This window comes from Poecile atricapillus, chromosome Z (genome assembly GCF_030490865.1).
Source record: "Poecile atricapillus isolate bPoeAtr1 chromosome Z, bPoeAtr1.hap1, whole genome shotgun sequence".
In the NCBI taxonomy this organism is placed as follows: domain Eukaryota; kingdom Metazoa; phylum Chordata; class Aves; order Passeriformes; family Paridae; genus Poecile; species Poecile atricapillus.
Window position 1 is genome coordinate 77314 of NC_081289.1, and position 16491 is coordinate 93804.

A 16491-nucleotide genomic window follows, 5' to 3' on the forward strand; every position below is an offset into this window, starting at 1 on the left:
ATAAACTGTTAATTATATAGTGATCATATATTTTATTATTCTGCATATTTGTATATTAAATTCTATGCTTTTTTGCTTTCTGGGACCTGAAATATTATCAGTTGTTATACACATATTAGTAGGATAAAGACACCAGGTAAAAATACCATTTGACCAAGATGATGTATAGGATTGTCAAGCTGAAAACTCCATCACAAGCACAATATGCTGGTGCATGTTGAAAGCAAGCCTGTGTGTCTGCCAGGTTCATAACCTTGTTGGCTTGTTTTTATTTTGTGGCTTATGTTTTCAGCTGAGTTCCCTGCAGGAAGTGATTCAGGAGAAGGAAGCTCTCCTGGAGGAGCATGTGCACCAGCATCAAGCTGAATTGCTCAAGATGGTGGTCCAGTCAGATATGGAAGTAGAGATGCAACAGGTATATTTGAGATAATAATCGTATCATGGGAGGAGGAAGGAAAAGGACTTTTACCAGAAGACACCCTGAAAGAACAGTTCTTGTTAAAGTAACTCAGAAGGGATAAGAAGAAAGATGCTTTGGTTGTTTGGAGTTTTTTGGAATGCTAGTTGGGACTTTGATTCCTAGCTTCAGTCTGCTGGTTTGCTATCAGTCAAAGAGAAAGAACAGTTGAAAAAAAGTGTTATATTATTGTGCTCCAGTTCCCTATTCATGAAGCAAAGTAAGTTCCTCCTACTGCACCAGGGCTCCAGAATAGGTGTCAACAAAAATGAATTAATTCAGGCTATCAAAGTAGCTGTGTTACAAAAATGGGGTGTATCGATGAAACCTGGGAATCTAAACTTATATTGGTCTCCCCAATGCTGGAATAGCCTTGTCTCTCTCACAGAACCTGCACACACTACAGAGAAAGCTTGAGGAGCAGGAAGCAGCTCTCTTAGGACGAACTCAGGTGGTGGAACTGCTGCAGCAGGAGTTACACGCTGCTGAAAAACAAAACCAGGTACCTGGTCTGCCTTTTATTGCTTCACTCTGTGTGTGTGTGTGTTTGTGTGTGGGGGGTGAATGGGGCCTTTGTCAGTAACTCAGAAGTTACCAGAGTAGTTTTTTTTGGCACCACTTTTCCATCATAAAATCAGCTGGGCCCACCCTCCCTGGTTCAGGTGTTAGACCTGCAGGTCTGTGTGCACTGCTTACAGCAGGTACAGCCAGACAGTGGGGTGCTGCAGCTGCCAGCTCTAGTGATCCAGGTTCTGGGCAGGTGGAGAGGGTCTGAATCTATCCATACCCATACTGCTGACTGTACCTGGAAAGCCAAATATACAAACCTTTGCCAAAAGCAGAAATGCCTAACACAGTGCTGCTGAAGCCTCAGTGTTTGTGAACTGCAGGGTCCAGGCCAGTCAGAGTAGAAGCACCTATTCTTTGGTATGTTATGCTGAGAACTTGCTTCTATGGTGACACAACTTGTGGAGTGGGATTGGCTCTCGCTTCATCAGTTTGGAAGGTGAAGAGGATGAGATCAAGTCCGTGCATATGTGACTATATAGATATGTGCTTCTTGAGACTTGAGGATTAAGAACACAACCTCTTAAAAGGTTGGTTTGCATATAGAGGATGAGTGTAATTTTTGTTTTTCCAGTATCTGAACTTCTGAAAATTTTCCATCCCTTTAAAAGAGATTTACACTGAATCAGTCTCGTATTTGTAGGTCACATGATCTCCAGCCAGTCTAATGCTGAACCTCACTTTGATAATTTTTACACACTTGTGCCCCACATATTTTCTTTTGTTCTGTGTCCCAGCCAGGCATAATGATGGGTGCTCTTACTACTGTGAAGAGGTAAAGAACCTCAGTGGGCTGACTTGTGCTCACTAGTGCTACTCACTGCATTGCCCAGCAGGGTGTGTCATGGAATGGTGGCATGGATATCTACATGACACGGTTGTTGGGCTCCCTTGGCTTCTCCTCAGTGTCTTTAACTTCCCTCATACGTTCGGTGGTCTGAAGGAGACCTGGTACAGGTACAAACTTGAGGCCATGTGGCAAAAGCCTACCCATAAAATAAAAGGAGCTCCTCATCAGATTCCTTCTGAAATTAGCTATGCAGACCATCCACAGTTCCAGGAGGAAGAAGTTTGACAACAGGAGTTTGGGCAAGTGTAAGGTCTGTTTCTGTCTCTTGGTCACCTTAAATCTCTGGTCAGTGTTGACCAGAGCCTTCTGAGATCTTTCTTAAAGCAGTGGGTACTGTGTGGAGCCCTCTGTTATCTCCAGATTCATATTTCAGCATTCTTCTTTCACATACACACTTTATATTTTTTTAATTCTGCTCTGCAATTGTTGAGTTCTCCCTCATTTGTTGTAACTCTTCCTCCCCTTTTTGAGAAGTTTACTTTCTTCTAAAAGAGTATTCCTGGCCACTCTTCTATTGCTTCTTTACTCTAAATTCCCCTTCTCTAAATCAAGACTTACCTTTTCTTTACCACAACAGCTAGCATTGCTTTCTTGCAATTTCCAAGTAGTGGGGCGGTTTCTTTCTAACAAATTTAAATTTCTGACGTGTGTTTCCTCCTTTCTGCTACTCAGGTATTTTTAGAGGATTTAATGTAAACCTTAAAATATAATTCAGTAATTTGTTTTGTCAGGGTTTTTAACTATTTGAGAGAGAAATGAATTTCTTTATCATTTTACAGACACTCATAGATCAGTGCCAGAAGATGGAAGTGGAACTAAGCTCCGTGAGGGATGCACTAGATGCGGAGAGACGAGGGTCTCGGGATCTCAGGGAGAAGATGGAGCTGGAACTAGCTGAGAGGAAGCTGTCTTCCCATCGCTTGCAGGAGGAGGTGCAGTGTCTCTCACAACAGCTGGAGGAGGCAAGAAGAGCACAAACCGAACTAGAGGTGAAGTATAAAGACCTGGAACAGGAACACAGGCTGGAGGTGGAAGAGAAAAACCGGCTGCTCAGTTGTCTTACGGTGGCTGAACAAGAGCTGCGGTGTGGCCATGCTGTCCTTGGAGCTGAGAAGGACCAGCTGAAACAGGACAGTGGCCAGCTCTTGGTGCCATCTGTGGTACATGGAGCTGCAGCACATGGACCCCTGGGTGAGCAAGCATGGCAGCTAGCTGGAGCAGGTTCTCAGGAGCCTGAGTATCACTGGGCTGCCTTCTTTTTGGCTTTGTTTTTTATAACAGCTCATAAGAATGGCTTGATGTAACAATTCCTAATTGCACAGGGACATAGGAGTGGTGGTGCTATCTCAAGCTAAGGGGGTCTAGTTTGATCCCACCATGCTGTTTTTGACAGCTGCAAGAGGAGCAGAAGTGTGGGACAGCATTATATGGTGCTTTGCTTGTGTACTGTCCCAGCCTCTTGTCTTTTGGGATTTAGGGATTTCTTGAGCTGGATGTATTTTTTTAGTTGGTTAGCTGGATTTTCTTCAGTCAGCTTATGTAAGTCCTTTTTAGATGTGCTATGTTCTTCACAGTCTGAATTTCTACTGAAATTATAAGTAAAACAACCAAGAAAAGCAAGAGGTGCCATTTTCCCCATAGACCTGTGTTAGAAATAATGATATTGATCTTGCCTCAAGCTCTTATTTCAAATTGATTTTCTTCCAGCTTCTTTATGGCCCAAAGCTGAAGCAGTGACTAAGAGATAAGATTTGGGAAACTATAGTGCATGAGTGCAAAATGGACTTAGTTTGGCAAAAAAGACAAGAACAGACCTTAACTCCCCTTTTTTTCCCCTCTGTCAGTTGAACTTCTGCAGAAATGTGAAGAATTTGTTTGCTGTCAGGATGAGCTGAAATCCCAGCCACAAGTGCAACTCTCTGAACTGGAGCAGCAGGTTTGGTATTTTCAAATTATTCTCATTAGTTTTTCTGGTATATTGAGGAACTGAAGCCAAATGAAATGTCTGAAATTCCTTTTTTTTATCATGGATTGCTTGAGAAAGGCTTTTATTCGTTCTCTCAGCTGATGGGCAGGCATTTTATGACTACAGAAACCTGGAAAGAAGTAGAAGTCAATTTGAGTAACTTAAAAGTTGTCAATTGATTTTTTTTTTTAAAAGTTAACCAAGTGATCAAAGACTAATTTGTATTTATAAATGGTATTAAAATTTATTTTTCTCCTCTCCATCCTGTTTAAACAGAATGAATCAGCTTCACAGGAAAAAATAGTAGATCAGGAAGACCAGAATGAGACTTCATTCCTACCCACAGAAAACTTGGAAAGACAGAAGGCAGAAGGTTGTATGATTACCTTTCCTATTTTAATATTCTTGATATACTTAAGAATCATTCTAGAAATAGTTTCTACAAAATAAGATATAGCTGAAGGGGTAGCTTTCCCCAGTACAAAATGCTGACAATCTGCAGGTGGTACTTTGGGGGGCAGGGGAGTATTTTTGATAACTTTTGCTGAAACAGTAAGGCATATGCCACATGTAAAAAACCCCAGACAATTACATTGGTTTTGAGTGTCTGGTCATGTAGACTGGTAGCAGCTCTGTCAGAATTATGCTATAAAACAATGGATTCCCTCACGTGTTTACTTTAGGGTCTGGTGCACTATGACAGTAGTCTGTCTTGATTTCTGAGAAACAGATTAGTTTTGCTTCCTGTCATTCAAAGATAGAACCTCTTTGTAAAAATCCTGGTGAGGGAATAATCATCAATAAACTAGGTTCCTACTGTCCTAGAACATCATCTTTCTGGTTTTTGTTCCAAGATCTCAGAGATGCAGGTCTTTAATGAACTTCAAGACATTGTTTAGAGTCACAGCATGGTTTGGGATGGAAGGAACTCATAAAGACCAGCTGGTCCCTCCCCCCTGCCATGAGCAGTGACATCCTTCAGCAGGTCAGGTTGCTGAGAGCCCCATCCAACTTGACCTTGAACACGTCCAGTATAGGGCAACTGATGGCTCTGGGCAATCCAGAGAGAAGCAGCCCTCTTGAAACTGCAATAAAGCCTTGAAGAAGCCTTTCTTTTCCAGGCTGAACAACCACAAGTCTCTCAGCCTCTCTTCATGGGAGATTTGTTCCAGTCCTCTGATCATTTTTGTGGTTTCTTCTGGACTCACTCCAGCAGATCCACATCTGTCTTGTACACAGGAACCCCAGAACAGGACAAAGTGCTCTAAGTGAGGTTTCACAAAAGCAGAGAAGTCTTGGAGAATTGTCTCCCTCAGCCTGCTGCCCACACCTCTTTTGGTGCAGCCCTGGATATGATTGGCTTTCTGGGCTGCAGGCACACGTTGTTGCCAGCTCCTGTCCAATTTTTAGATCACCAGAATCCCAAAGTCTTCCTCTGTAGCCTGTTTTCAATCCGTTCACCCCGCAGTCTGTGCTGGTACTGGGGATTGCACCAGCCCAGGTGTAGGGCCTTGCACTTGGCCTTATTAAGCCTTGCTCTGCAGAAGGGCTGAATGGCTGCATTCCTCAAGCTGGTCCAGGTCCCTCTGGATGGCATCACATCGCCCCAGCAAAATCAGCTGTGCAGCCAGGTGTCCTCCACAGGTGTGCCATGGGTGCAACCACCCAGCTGTCTCTGCTGGCAGCTAGGACACTACATAGTACCAGTCCCAGGAAGGATTTCTGCAGGACCTGGTTCCCACTTGGATGCTGAGCCATTGACTGCAATTCTTTGCACACTGCTGTGCAGCCAGTCCCTTGCCTCACCTGACAGCCCACCTGTCAAACCCATGTCTTGGCAATTTAGTAGCAAGGGTGTTGAGGAGACCTTATCAAAAGCCTGACAGAAATCCAGCTTTCAGCCTGGTTCCGTGCCCCAAGCTACAATTGAGTACATCCAAAATGCACCTGGAAAACTTTAATCAGCTTTCTTAAAAAGCAGCTCCTCCTTCTACTGAAAGGAATTCCACCTGAAAAATGCAGTGACTCCGAGCTTCGCTGTCATGTTATGTAAAACATCTTTCCCGATGCATGTTTAGCTGCATGTTAACTTCAAAACAAGCTTTTGTTGTTGTAATTCTGTTTCCAGTGGGTGTGTTGAACACTTGATTACTCACTTTTTTTTGGATCTTAAACCCTGGGAGATGTAATTTCTTTTTAAAAACTACCAAAATATTAAATGAAACATAAAAAAATGGTTTACATCTGCTATATAGTTTCTAAATACTTTGTTACTCCTTTTTGTACCATGAATTTGTCAGTCTTAATTAAAGTGGGATGCCTAAAACTGCCCACTGTAATCCATTCCTAACTTGGATAGAATGAATTAAGGATTTTTAGACAGTTAGGTTATATTTTGCAATTTCTGATGCTTTTCAAGCAGACCTCAACAAATTCCTTCAAATTCCAAGCTATTTGAAATATAAAGTCTCTTGAAATCCTTGTATAGTCTTCACTTCCATGGGTTTAACAGTGCATTAGACCAAAACCTCTGTAACTCTCTTTAGATCTGTATGGATTCCTTGAACTTGTCTTGAGGCAGCTCTTTGAGTGACTGAAGGTCTCTCCTCCTGCTGCGTGAGGGAACGTTGTATGAGGCTTTCCATAGTTCAGTTGGTGGAAAGACTACAGTATAGTGTGACTCAATATAGGAGAGCCATTATCACAGAAAACACAAAATGCCTTCCAGTTGTTAGAATTCACAAAACATTAATTTGAGCTTCCTCAACTTCCACAATACTTAGCAAGGATAGTTTTGTATAATCGTACATAGAAAGTGTTTCAAGGAGTACAGAAGAAAACTTTGTACTGTATGTTGATGGTATGTGTGTCCTCTCTGCATGCTCAGAAGTGAAAAGTACGGAATTCATACCCCTAAGAGAACTGTTTAACTTGGTCCTGAGTTTTATTTTATATATTTATTTATATTTATTTTATTATTTATGTATATGAACCTATTTTTCGTACCATCATTACTAGTTAACATGTTCACAAAATGGGGCCTGCTTTTTAATGCTTCTAAGTTGGTGTTTCTGGGGAAGACACAGTATTTGTTGCTTTACTGGCTCCTGCACTAAAAAGCTGAGGTATCACCTAATACATTAATTACAACTGAGATGAATTACAGAATGTATTTTTCTTGTACATTTATAACAATTTCTCATTTTATTTTTTCCAAATGAAGTTTGAAACAATTTGCTACAATAGTTCTTTTTTTCCTCTCCTTTATAAAAATGTTTCTTAACACTTGAATCTCTATTACCTTCTTTCAGTATGTTTGCATGACAAGAATTGTGCTTTTCTAAAAGCTGCTTAAAACAGCATGTTGGTTGTGTGGTTGCCTGTAAAGAAACCCAACCCACATTGTCCCATGACAGTGTTATGTATCTCCACTACATAAATTCTATTAACAGCCATGTGTCCTTTCTCGAAAGCTCTTGGAAGGATATCCTGTTGCTGTCTAAAGCAAAGTCTTAAGTTTCAAAAAAATTTTTTGTGTTTGAATGTTTCAGAAATGCCACATTTACGACTTGTTCTCCAGGAGTCTCAGCAAGAGGCTGTGTTGGTCACAGAAGATGCAGAACAGGTAATGATTAAGCAGCTGAAATAAGCTAAAACTAAAATAGGTCAAGGACTGGCCTTAGAACAGCTAAGCTGTCATCGTCTTTTTATCAATCCTCTTTTGAGGGTTATTATTAACTGGATTAATGGTGAAAGACAGAAATAGCTTCCAAATACAGCTTGCACTGTGTTTGTAACAAACTGTTTCCCTTTGCCGGCTGTGTGGATTTCTTGTGTCCTTCATCCACCCAATCCACATTTGTGCTATTTTCTGCCTGTTGTGAGTTAGATTTTCAGCAGAACTATGGGCTAATCTGAGACAGGTCTCTGGAAATAAAATTCCAAAGGCTCAGCTGTCATTATAGAAAAGATGCCTTTCAAACCAGCCCTGTCCATTCCCATGGCCCTGATGGGCACCTGGCTGACTGGGGGAGCTGTGTGCACCTTGAGAGGGATACAGGTGGGCACTGTCCTTGTGCTACTCCACTGTGTCCAGCTGCAGGTACAAGTGCAGTCAGGTTCTTGTTGAGAAGAATGCAGGATGAGGAAGCTGCTGCTTGGCTTTATGCTCAGCATGGTGAGGGAGATGACAGCCTCTGTGTATCTGTCCCGAGAGTTTGCTGTGGAACTGACTGTTAGCTTAGAGCAGGGTCTGGCTTTTTGCAGACTGCCCTACTGGCCCATCCTGTCCAAAGGGGGACAGTTAATGCTGTGTTTTATCTAATACATTCCTCTCTATTAGAGGGCTTGTATATCACTGTGAAGTATTAAGGTAAAAGTTGATAATTGGAACTGGAGAAACATTTTGAGTCATTCATCCTGCTTGACTCAGACCCTTACCTTCCAACCACCCGCGGTCGAGCTGTGAGCTGGTAGATCAGTGGGAACACACACACACCTGCATGCATAGTCTTTTCAAGGGCAGATACAAGCATTTGGACTATTTGCTACTGCCCCTTTATAGACAGTGGAATAAACAGGTTCTTTAGCACATGACTCACGTGGAACAAGGTGAGTGTTGAAAATGGGTCAATGAAAACAACCCTGGAATTGTCCATTTCAGTATCTTCATTATAAAAAGAGTCCAGCTAAATAGCTTACATCTGAGTTTTTACACTTGCACAGCTACCATTTCTGCACCTGGCCCATGGCTTTAGGCCAAGTAATGTAGTTACCCAAACCCAGGTTAAGGCATCTAGCAGTTCAAAGGTTCTTGTGGTGTTATTGGTTTGTTTGTGTGATAGTGCCTAGCATAACTTTATTGAGAAAACTCCAGATTTTTTTATCTGCTGGAGCAGTGAGGCATAGACTGACAGACACGTGACTTCTCAGCTTCCCTGCTTGGGTGGTCAGTGAAAGGTTATTATACTGTAGTTAATCCCTTTGAAATAGTGAAGATGGAAGAGAAATCATCTCAACATGGGGAGGAAGTTATTTGAATCCTTGCATTCATTGATGTGTTAATCTGCTGAGATAAGTCTTAGTCTATTGCTTAACATCAAAACCAATCTCTTTTTCATTACTTATTTATTTTCATTAGGCTTAAGAGTTGTGTCCAAACTTGGGACTGATAGGTTTTACTTAGAGCTTGGCAGAGCAGTAGACTGCTGAGAGAGCTGTCTTCTCATACCAGGATCCTGGCTCAAAGCTCAGTGTTGTTTCTTCAACCCACAGAATAAGAATATTGGTGCTGAGGCAAAATTGCAAGACTTGTGGACTGTGGAAGCTCCAGCCTCTTCTGTAGACTGCTTTTCTTCTGCAGGTGAGGACACAGAATAAGGCATGTGAGAAGAAAATTGTGGAAATTTGACAAGTTTCAGGGACAAATCTTAAGATGATTTAGAAGGAGGAACTCTGAGGTCAGAATATAAAGATGATAATCTGCAGAATGCAGGAAAGATTTACATAAGGTAGAGGAGAACATTCTAATGTGGGATGGGTAGGATACACTAGAAAAGAAGAAAAAAATGGTTGCTAAGGTTAGAAAGAGAGAAGGGGTTTGAAGGAGTGTGTTTGTAGATGCAAAGACTAATGTGTAAGGCACAGAAGAGAACTGAGATAAAATGAAGATCTGTATGTTTCTCTGCAAGCCACTAAATTTGTGTCTGGAATTAGTTCTCCCCTACATCCCACATGAAAAAAAAAAACCAAAACAGTCAAACCAATCTATTACCTGGTTCTCTTGTCTCTTTGCTCTTCATCCTTCTGCAGGGGTCAGAAGTTCTGTGTGCAGGTGGTGCCAGCATGCAGCAAACACAGGGAGTTGCACAGAGCCATATTGCAGCTTCAGGGTCTGAATTTCTGGCTGGGGTTAAACCACAGCAGAATTGTCTGTGCACTGTATAGTCTCAAACTCTGGGTTGTTTTCTTCTGTGCTTAGTTTGCTGCCTTTTTTTTTGTTGTTTTTTTTTTTATCTTTCCTCACCTTCTACAGAAGCTCCAGTCCTATTTATTGTCCCTTCACTTACCTACTGACTTTACCTGCAGGTTGTTACACTGATGGTGACAAGTGTACTTTTTCTTACTAGGTATGTCAGGAGAGCTGGTGAATTCTGAAATGCAGAAGCCTTTTGGTGATACTTTCGTGCTCTCTGAGGTACAAATGTAGTCTAAAATCCTTTTGGTCTCAGTATTGTATGCATTTGCATCTATGAAAACTTTAATTTTGTTTAGAAGCCCCCAAGACTTTATTTAACCTCCTGTGACTTAAAGTGGCTGTTTCATTATGACAGCAGTCTTTTTAAGAGCAGCTCTCCTATAATGATTCCTCATAAATTGTTTCTGCCCTCCAAACTGATGAACAGCTTTTACAGTGCAGCGTGTTGGCTTACTGGTGGGCTGTTGATCCAAGCTTACTGGGGAGGATTTGTGACTGCTTTTCTTTTGTAATCTCTTTTGGGGGATGGGAAGAAACCTTATGATAGTTATTTTGAAAAAGCTGAGTACTTTGTTCCAGGTACTTTGTCTAGTACTTTCACTTTGGACACAGATTGGAATATGGGCTTCTATCCTGCTTCTTTGTCATGTTAAATGGACAGATAGAATAGGGGACTAAACCTCCTTATTCAAAGACTATGAATAGGAAGCCACGGAAATGTGCCTGGTTAAGTACGCTAGAGGGCTTGTGAGAATGACAAGAGAATTTAAACAGTTCAGAGTCGTACTATCTTGTAATCATGAGAGAAGGGGGAAAAAAGGGAATAGGAAGTTGCCTGTATGGTCTGATCCTAAAGTCAGAATCTTTCATGCTGTAACTTCAGAAACTGAAATTAGCAGAAGTGATCTGGGAAGTCACAGAATCACTGAATAGCTGGGCTTGGAAGGGACTTCTGGACATCCCCTAGTCCACCCCCCACTGCCAAGACAGAGCTCCCCTATTATTAGCAAGGCTTCTGTTTATTGCAGAAGCCAGCTTGAGAAAGCTACGACAACTACAAAATGTGAAAAGCAGATACTTCCAAAAGTGGCCCTTTCACAAGATTCAAAGGAAAAATGATACCTGCTATTTTCTTTCAGGCAAGAACAGATGGCTTTACCAATGGAAGCAAGCAGTTCACTGAGGACAGTTACCCACCTGGAAATCTAGAAGATATTGCTGCAGAGAAACAGAAAGAGCTGTCAGTTTTGCTGCTGGAACTGAAAGAAGCCCAAGAAGAAATAACTTTTCTGAAAAGCCAGCTCAAGGGCCCCAGTGGCCAAACTTCTACAGTCAGCCAAACAGAAGCTAACCAGCTGGAAGAGAATTCACAGGTACAGTGTGGAATCAGTCTCCAAGAAGAGCCTCTGGGAAGCCCTGGCACCTCTCAATCTCAAGAACTGATTAAGTTACAAAACCAAATCACAGAATTGCAAATAATTCTGCAGAAATCAGAAGAATCCTTTAGGAAAGAACTAGGAGAAAAATGTGCAGAAATAAATAGGCTAAACCACTTGGTTGAGGAATACAGAAAAAAAAGAGAGGATCCCAACAGTACATTTTGTGTTTTGACTGAAGAACAAGATCAGCTCTTGTGTCAGGTGAAAGAATTTTCTACCATAACAGAACTGAAGGAGCAAGTGAAGCAACTGGAGGAAGAACTAGCTCTTTCAGAAAAACAGAGACTGTCAGACAGTCAAAACAGTCTTCTAAGAGAGCAAATCCAGAGCCTTAAAAATGAATTTAAATCCAAGGATATAAAAATTGAAGCTTTGCAAAGGGACTTGGATAAAGCACAGCTTCAGCTTTCTGACCAGGACATGCAACTAAAGGATCTGAGAAGCCAGGTTGAGACAAAGGAATGTGAAGTACTTGGTCTAGGACAGCTTTTGAGGAAGAGTACAGCAGAGATGGAAGAGCTTTCCCACAAGTTAGCCTTAAAGGGACACGAGGCAGGAAGCCTCGAACAGCTTGTTGCTGAGCACACCAGGTCTATAGAGAGCCTGCAACAAGCCTTGCTGGAAAAGGACCAACAGATGGCAGAGATCAGTGTCAGCATGTCTGAGAAAATAGTCCTGCTGAATGAAGAGAAATTTTCTCTAGGAAATGAGCTGAAGAGTCTTAAGGAGCAGACAAGTCTGTTATTAAAAGCCCAGGAAGAAAAAGAACAGAACATTGGAGCAAAAGATACATGTCTGAAATGTGAGGCATCCGAACAGCAGAATGAGACGGAAGCAGTGAGTAAAGAAAATGAGGAATTAGTAAATCAAGTTGAACTTCTGAGAAAAGAAAATGAGCAAGTAAAGCGGAAGCTGCAAGCAGCCCTTGTGAACAGGAAGGAGCTTCTGAAGAAGGTAACCAGATTGGAGAATGAATTAGAACAGCTGAGTAGAGAACAAAAGTCAGAAGCCTCAGTGGGTCAGGCAGCTGCAGGGGAAGAAAACGTGAGAAGCATGATCACCAAAGAAATGAGTCTTGAGAACCAGCCCAACGAGGACTATCTAATTCAGCTGCTTTCCGAAAAGGAATCTGAGTTGCAGAGCATCCGTAAAGATAAAGAAACCACTGAAGCACGACTGCAGGCAGTGATTGAGGAAATGAGGCAAAGCTTGCAATGTAAGGCAAACACTGTTTCAATTAAAGATGAAATCATGGAGCATCAGACAATTCCTGACAAAGTAGCTGAAACCAATGAAAGCCCAGATGATGATGAAGAAAATGAAGAACATAGTTCAGCAGGTACAAATCTGGAAGAAAAACAAAAGTCTGCTCTTAAAGAAAGGATTTCAGTTCTTGAACAAGAAAAAGAGCAACTTCAAAAAAAACTTCAAGAAGCTCTGGTATCTCGCAAAGACTCTATAAAAAAGGCTCAGGAAAAAGACAGGCATCACAGAGAACAACTGAAACAGCAGAAAGATGATTACAACATCCTGCAAGAACAATTTGATCAGCAAAGCAAAGAGAAGGACAGCATCCAGGCTCAGCTCAGGCAACTCCAAGAACAGAAAGGATCAGCAGAGAGTGTTTTTGGGAGTCAAGGTAGGTTGGATTCTTCATGTATGGAAGCAGAAGATACCACAAATAACAAGCTTGTACAAATTTCAGCTGTTTCTGAGGAAGGGTTGAAAAAACACCTTGACAAATTACAGACAGAGAAAGAGAAATTGGATTGTAATGTCAGCCATATGCAAAGGGAACTTGCTCACAAATCAGAATTAATCATTGGTTTGCAACAGCACATAGCACAGTTGTCTGTAGAGATAGAAGAGCTAAAGAGAACCTCTGACCAAGCTGAAGCTAAGGGAGCAAGTCTTCAGACAGAATTGGAGGAGAGTCAAGGAAAAATTTCTGGAGTGGACAGTCTGGAAGACTTGAAAATCCTTGTGCATCAAAAGGATGAAGAAATTGAATATCTTAACCAGCAGTTAAAGGAGAAAAGTGAAGCTCTCAATAATGTGCAGGCACAGTTGCTGGAAAAAGAGGACTCGGTCAAAAGACTGCGTAGTCAGTTGGAAGCTCAGGCTCAGGTGCATGAGGAACAAAGCAAGCGGCTACAAACAGAGATGCTTGAAATTCAGGAGAAGCAAGAGAACAGTGCAGAAGCAGCTAAACAGAAGAATCAAATGCAGAGAAAGTTGCAAGCTGCACTTATCTCTAGAAAAGAGGCACTAAAGGAGAGCAAATCTCTAAAAGAAGAGCTGGCTAATGCTAAAACTACTATTGACAATCTTTCCGTCAAACTGACAAATATGGAAAGCCAAATATGTGGCCATGTTAAAGAAACAGATACCTTAACAGAAAACTTAGCGTGCCTCACTGGAGAGCGAGAAAAACTTACTGCAGAAATTGATCAACTACTTAGAGAAAATCAGAGTCTTGATGGATGCAATAAAAACCTTACACTTACTTTGGACAGAGTTGTTCTAGAGAAGGAGAAGCTGGAGAATGAGGTGGAATCATTGAAGAGCTTTCAAGCCACTGAGAGTTCTGAGTGGCAGGAAAAGTACAAGGAACTTCAGGGAGAATATGAAACTCTGCTGCAGTCATATGAGAATGTGAGTAATGAGGCTGAGCGAATTCAGCGTGTGTTGGAAACTGTTAGGCAGGAAAAGCAGGAGGTTTGCATTCAGCTAAAAAGGGCTGAAGCAAAAAAAGAGGAAACAGATAAGCAGCTACAGGAAGCTGGACGGGAAATTGATGAAATGAAGGAGAAAATGAGGAAATTTGCAAAATCAAAGCAACAAAAGATCCTGGAACTAGAAGAGGAGAATGAGAAGCTTAGAACAGAGATGCATTTTACAGATGAAGAGCTACACAGGACTGGAGAGAGCTTTACAAACACTAGCCTGAAAGAAGATCTGGAATGCTCTAGGAGGGAGTGCCAGTCTCTTTCTACTGAGCTTGAGACAGTAATGGCTGAAAAGGAGTCTCTTAATCAAGAGATCGTGGACTTGAAGTGCCTTTTGCAGTTAACAGAATCTAAGCTGAAGGAAAGCAGAGAACTTGTAGACAAGTATGTCGCTCAGCAGACAATGGGGGGAGAAACGAATGAGGCAGCTGCCACACCATCAGCAATGGAAAGGTGTGAAAATCAAGTGGATGTAACTGTTAGAGCAGAGCCTCCTGCTGCAGAACTGGAACAAGAGGCATTTGAAAGCGATAGACCTTGTGAGGATCCTGGGATCTACAGACAGCAAATAGCTGAGCTCACCAAACGAATCACAGAGCTAGAAGATAATAGAAGGGCTTCAGAGCAGCAGCTGGGTGACATCCGCAGGTGCGTCGAGACTTTAGCAGGTGAAAAAAGGATTTTGGAGCACCAAATGGAAGAGAAAGACCATGAAGTGAATGATCTGCAGGCTACAGTAGCAAAGATGGAGCAAATGGTCCAAAAAGCCAAAGATGACCTGGTCAGAATGACAGCACTGAAGGATGCTCTAGAGGCTGAAAAGGATGACTTGGAAGAAAGGCTCATGAATCAGCTGGCAGAACTTAATGGAAGCATTGGAAACTATCAGCAAGATGCAACAGACTTCCAAATCAAAAACGATCAACTGAAACATGAGCTTCAGAGTTTGCAGAGAATGATGCATGAACTAGAGGAGGAGAAAAGTCAGATGGCAAAGGAGAAAAGGCAAGCAAGTTCAGAAAAGCAAAAGGAGTTTGTAGAAAAGCTAAAATACAATTGGAGAGGAGAAAGCAGCACACATATAAAGGAGCTTCAAGAACTGCTGAAACAGAAACAGCAGGAGATTAAGCAGCTGCAGAAGGACTGTATTAAAAGCCAGGAAAAGAACAGTAGTTTAGAAAGAACTGTTAAAGCTCTGGAATTTCTGCAGAGTGAGACTCAGAAAGAGGTAGAAGCAGCCAAAGAAACTTCAGCTAAGGCAGTTGAAGACACCAAGAAAGCCCAGGCAGAGCTTGCTCTCTGCAGAGTCGTGTTGGATGACACTCAGAGTGAGGCAGCAAGGGTTCTAGCTGAGAGTATCAAAGTCAAAGAAGAGTTGCAAGCAAACAAAGAGAAAATTAAAATTCAAATGAAGAAAAAGGATGAGGACTTTGAGAGAAGACTGGAACAGGAAAAAGACAAGCACTCAAAGGAGATCAAAAACATGGAAGAAAAGCTGGCAACATTGCAGAGGGAGAAAGACCATATTGAAACAACAGTTGGTGATCTGCAAGACTCCTTGAAGACAAAGGATCAAGAAGCCAAGCAACTGGAAGGCAGTCTAAACAAAACACTAGCCCAGCTTGCAGCCTTCACCAGGAGCATGTCTTCCCTTCAGGACGATAGGGATAGAGTGATAGATGAATCAAAAACATGGGAGAAGAAATTCACTGAAACTATTCAAAAGAAGGAAGAAGAAATACGTTCAAAAGAGGAAGCTTGTGCTGCACTAAAGGACCAGATGAAACACTTGACTATGCGTGTGGAAGAGCTCCAGACTCATATATCCAGGTAAATAAGCTGTGGCAGGGCAGGTTTATCAGGAAAAGGTTACTCTGTTATCTGCACAAGGATACAGGTGATCACTCTAGAATAGTGCTTCTTCATGTCATTGGGATACCTGTGTTAAATCTGTTCTCTGTGACAAGCACTCACCATCTGATTACTGTCCAGAGTCTTTCAAGTTTCAGATTAATTAAAGTTTCTTTTGCATGGAATTTTTTGCACTGAGAGGTCAGGAGAGCATTGGGATACAGAGTTCCATCCCCAAAAAAATTTTATGGGGAAGATGGAGCTATGGAAACCTATCAAAATGCGTATACATCTGTGTGTTTCCAAGATTCAAAACTAAACCATTCTTACATGAGTAAAATTGTTTTATCAAGTTTCTATGCTGTATCTTTGCATGCTGAAGCATGAAATGGACATCAAAGGTATCAGAACAGCAATTTCATTGTGGGGTGGCAAGGGGCTGTTTTTATTGTTAGCTACAATGGATGAGAGAAGTAATGTAATGACAAGGAGATGATAACATTTGGTGTTTAAGTGCCTTAATTTCTTTCAGTGTTGACATGAACAACTTTAAAAGAATATATTCCCCTGGAACCACCCCTTTCAGGCACACCTTGTACAGTCAGAACTTTAAAACATATCTTGAATTTTAAATTGAGAGATATTTCCAACTTGC

The 16491-nt window shown here is 41.6% G+C and overlaps 1 protein-coding gene and 1 long non-coding RNA gene across 4 annotated transcripts in view; one reads left to right on the forward strand and one right to left on the reverse strand.

Annotated features, from left to right (window-relative positions):
• The window catches only part of LOC131593019 (golgin subfamily B member 1-like), a 41294-nt gene that overhangs the window by 13003 nt on the left and 11800 nt on the right, over nucleotides 1-16491 (forward strand). For all 3 annotated transcript variants that reach the window (XM_058865163.1, XM_058865165.1, XM_058865164.1), the window contains 9 exons: nucleotides 293-415; nucleotides 846-959; nucleotides 2654-3065; nucleotides 3719-3810; nucleotides 4117-4213; nucleotides 7392-7465; nucleotides 9115-9202; nucleotides 9969-10036; nucleotides 10957-15815. In XM_058865163.1, the coding sequence (XP_058721146.1) occupies nucleotides 293-415; nucleotides 846-959; nucleotides 2654-3065; nucleotides 3719-3810; nucleotides 4117-4213; nucleotides 7392-7465; nucleotides 9115-9202; nucleotides 9969-10036; nucleotides 10957-15815 (5927 nt within the window). The remainder of the gene's footprint in view (nucleotides 1-292; nucleotides 416-845; nucleotides 960-2653; nucleotides 3066-3718; nucleotides 3811-4116; nucleotides 4214-7391; nucleotides 7466-9114; nucleotides 9203-9968; nucleotides 10037-10956; nucleotides 15816-16491) is intronic.
• LOC131593020 (uncharacterized) lies at nucleotides 9098-11012 on the reverse strand. The gene is made up of 3 exons (XR_009280747.1): nucleotides 10940-11012; nucleotides 9614-9745; nucleotides 9098-9196 (listed from the first exon to the last, which is right to left on the reverse strand). It is a non-coding gene; the product is annotated as an uncharacterized LOC131593020 (long non-coding RNA).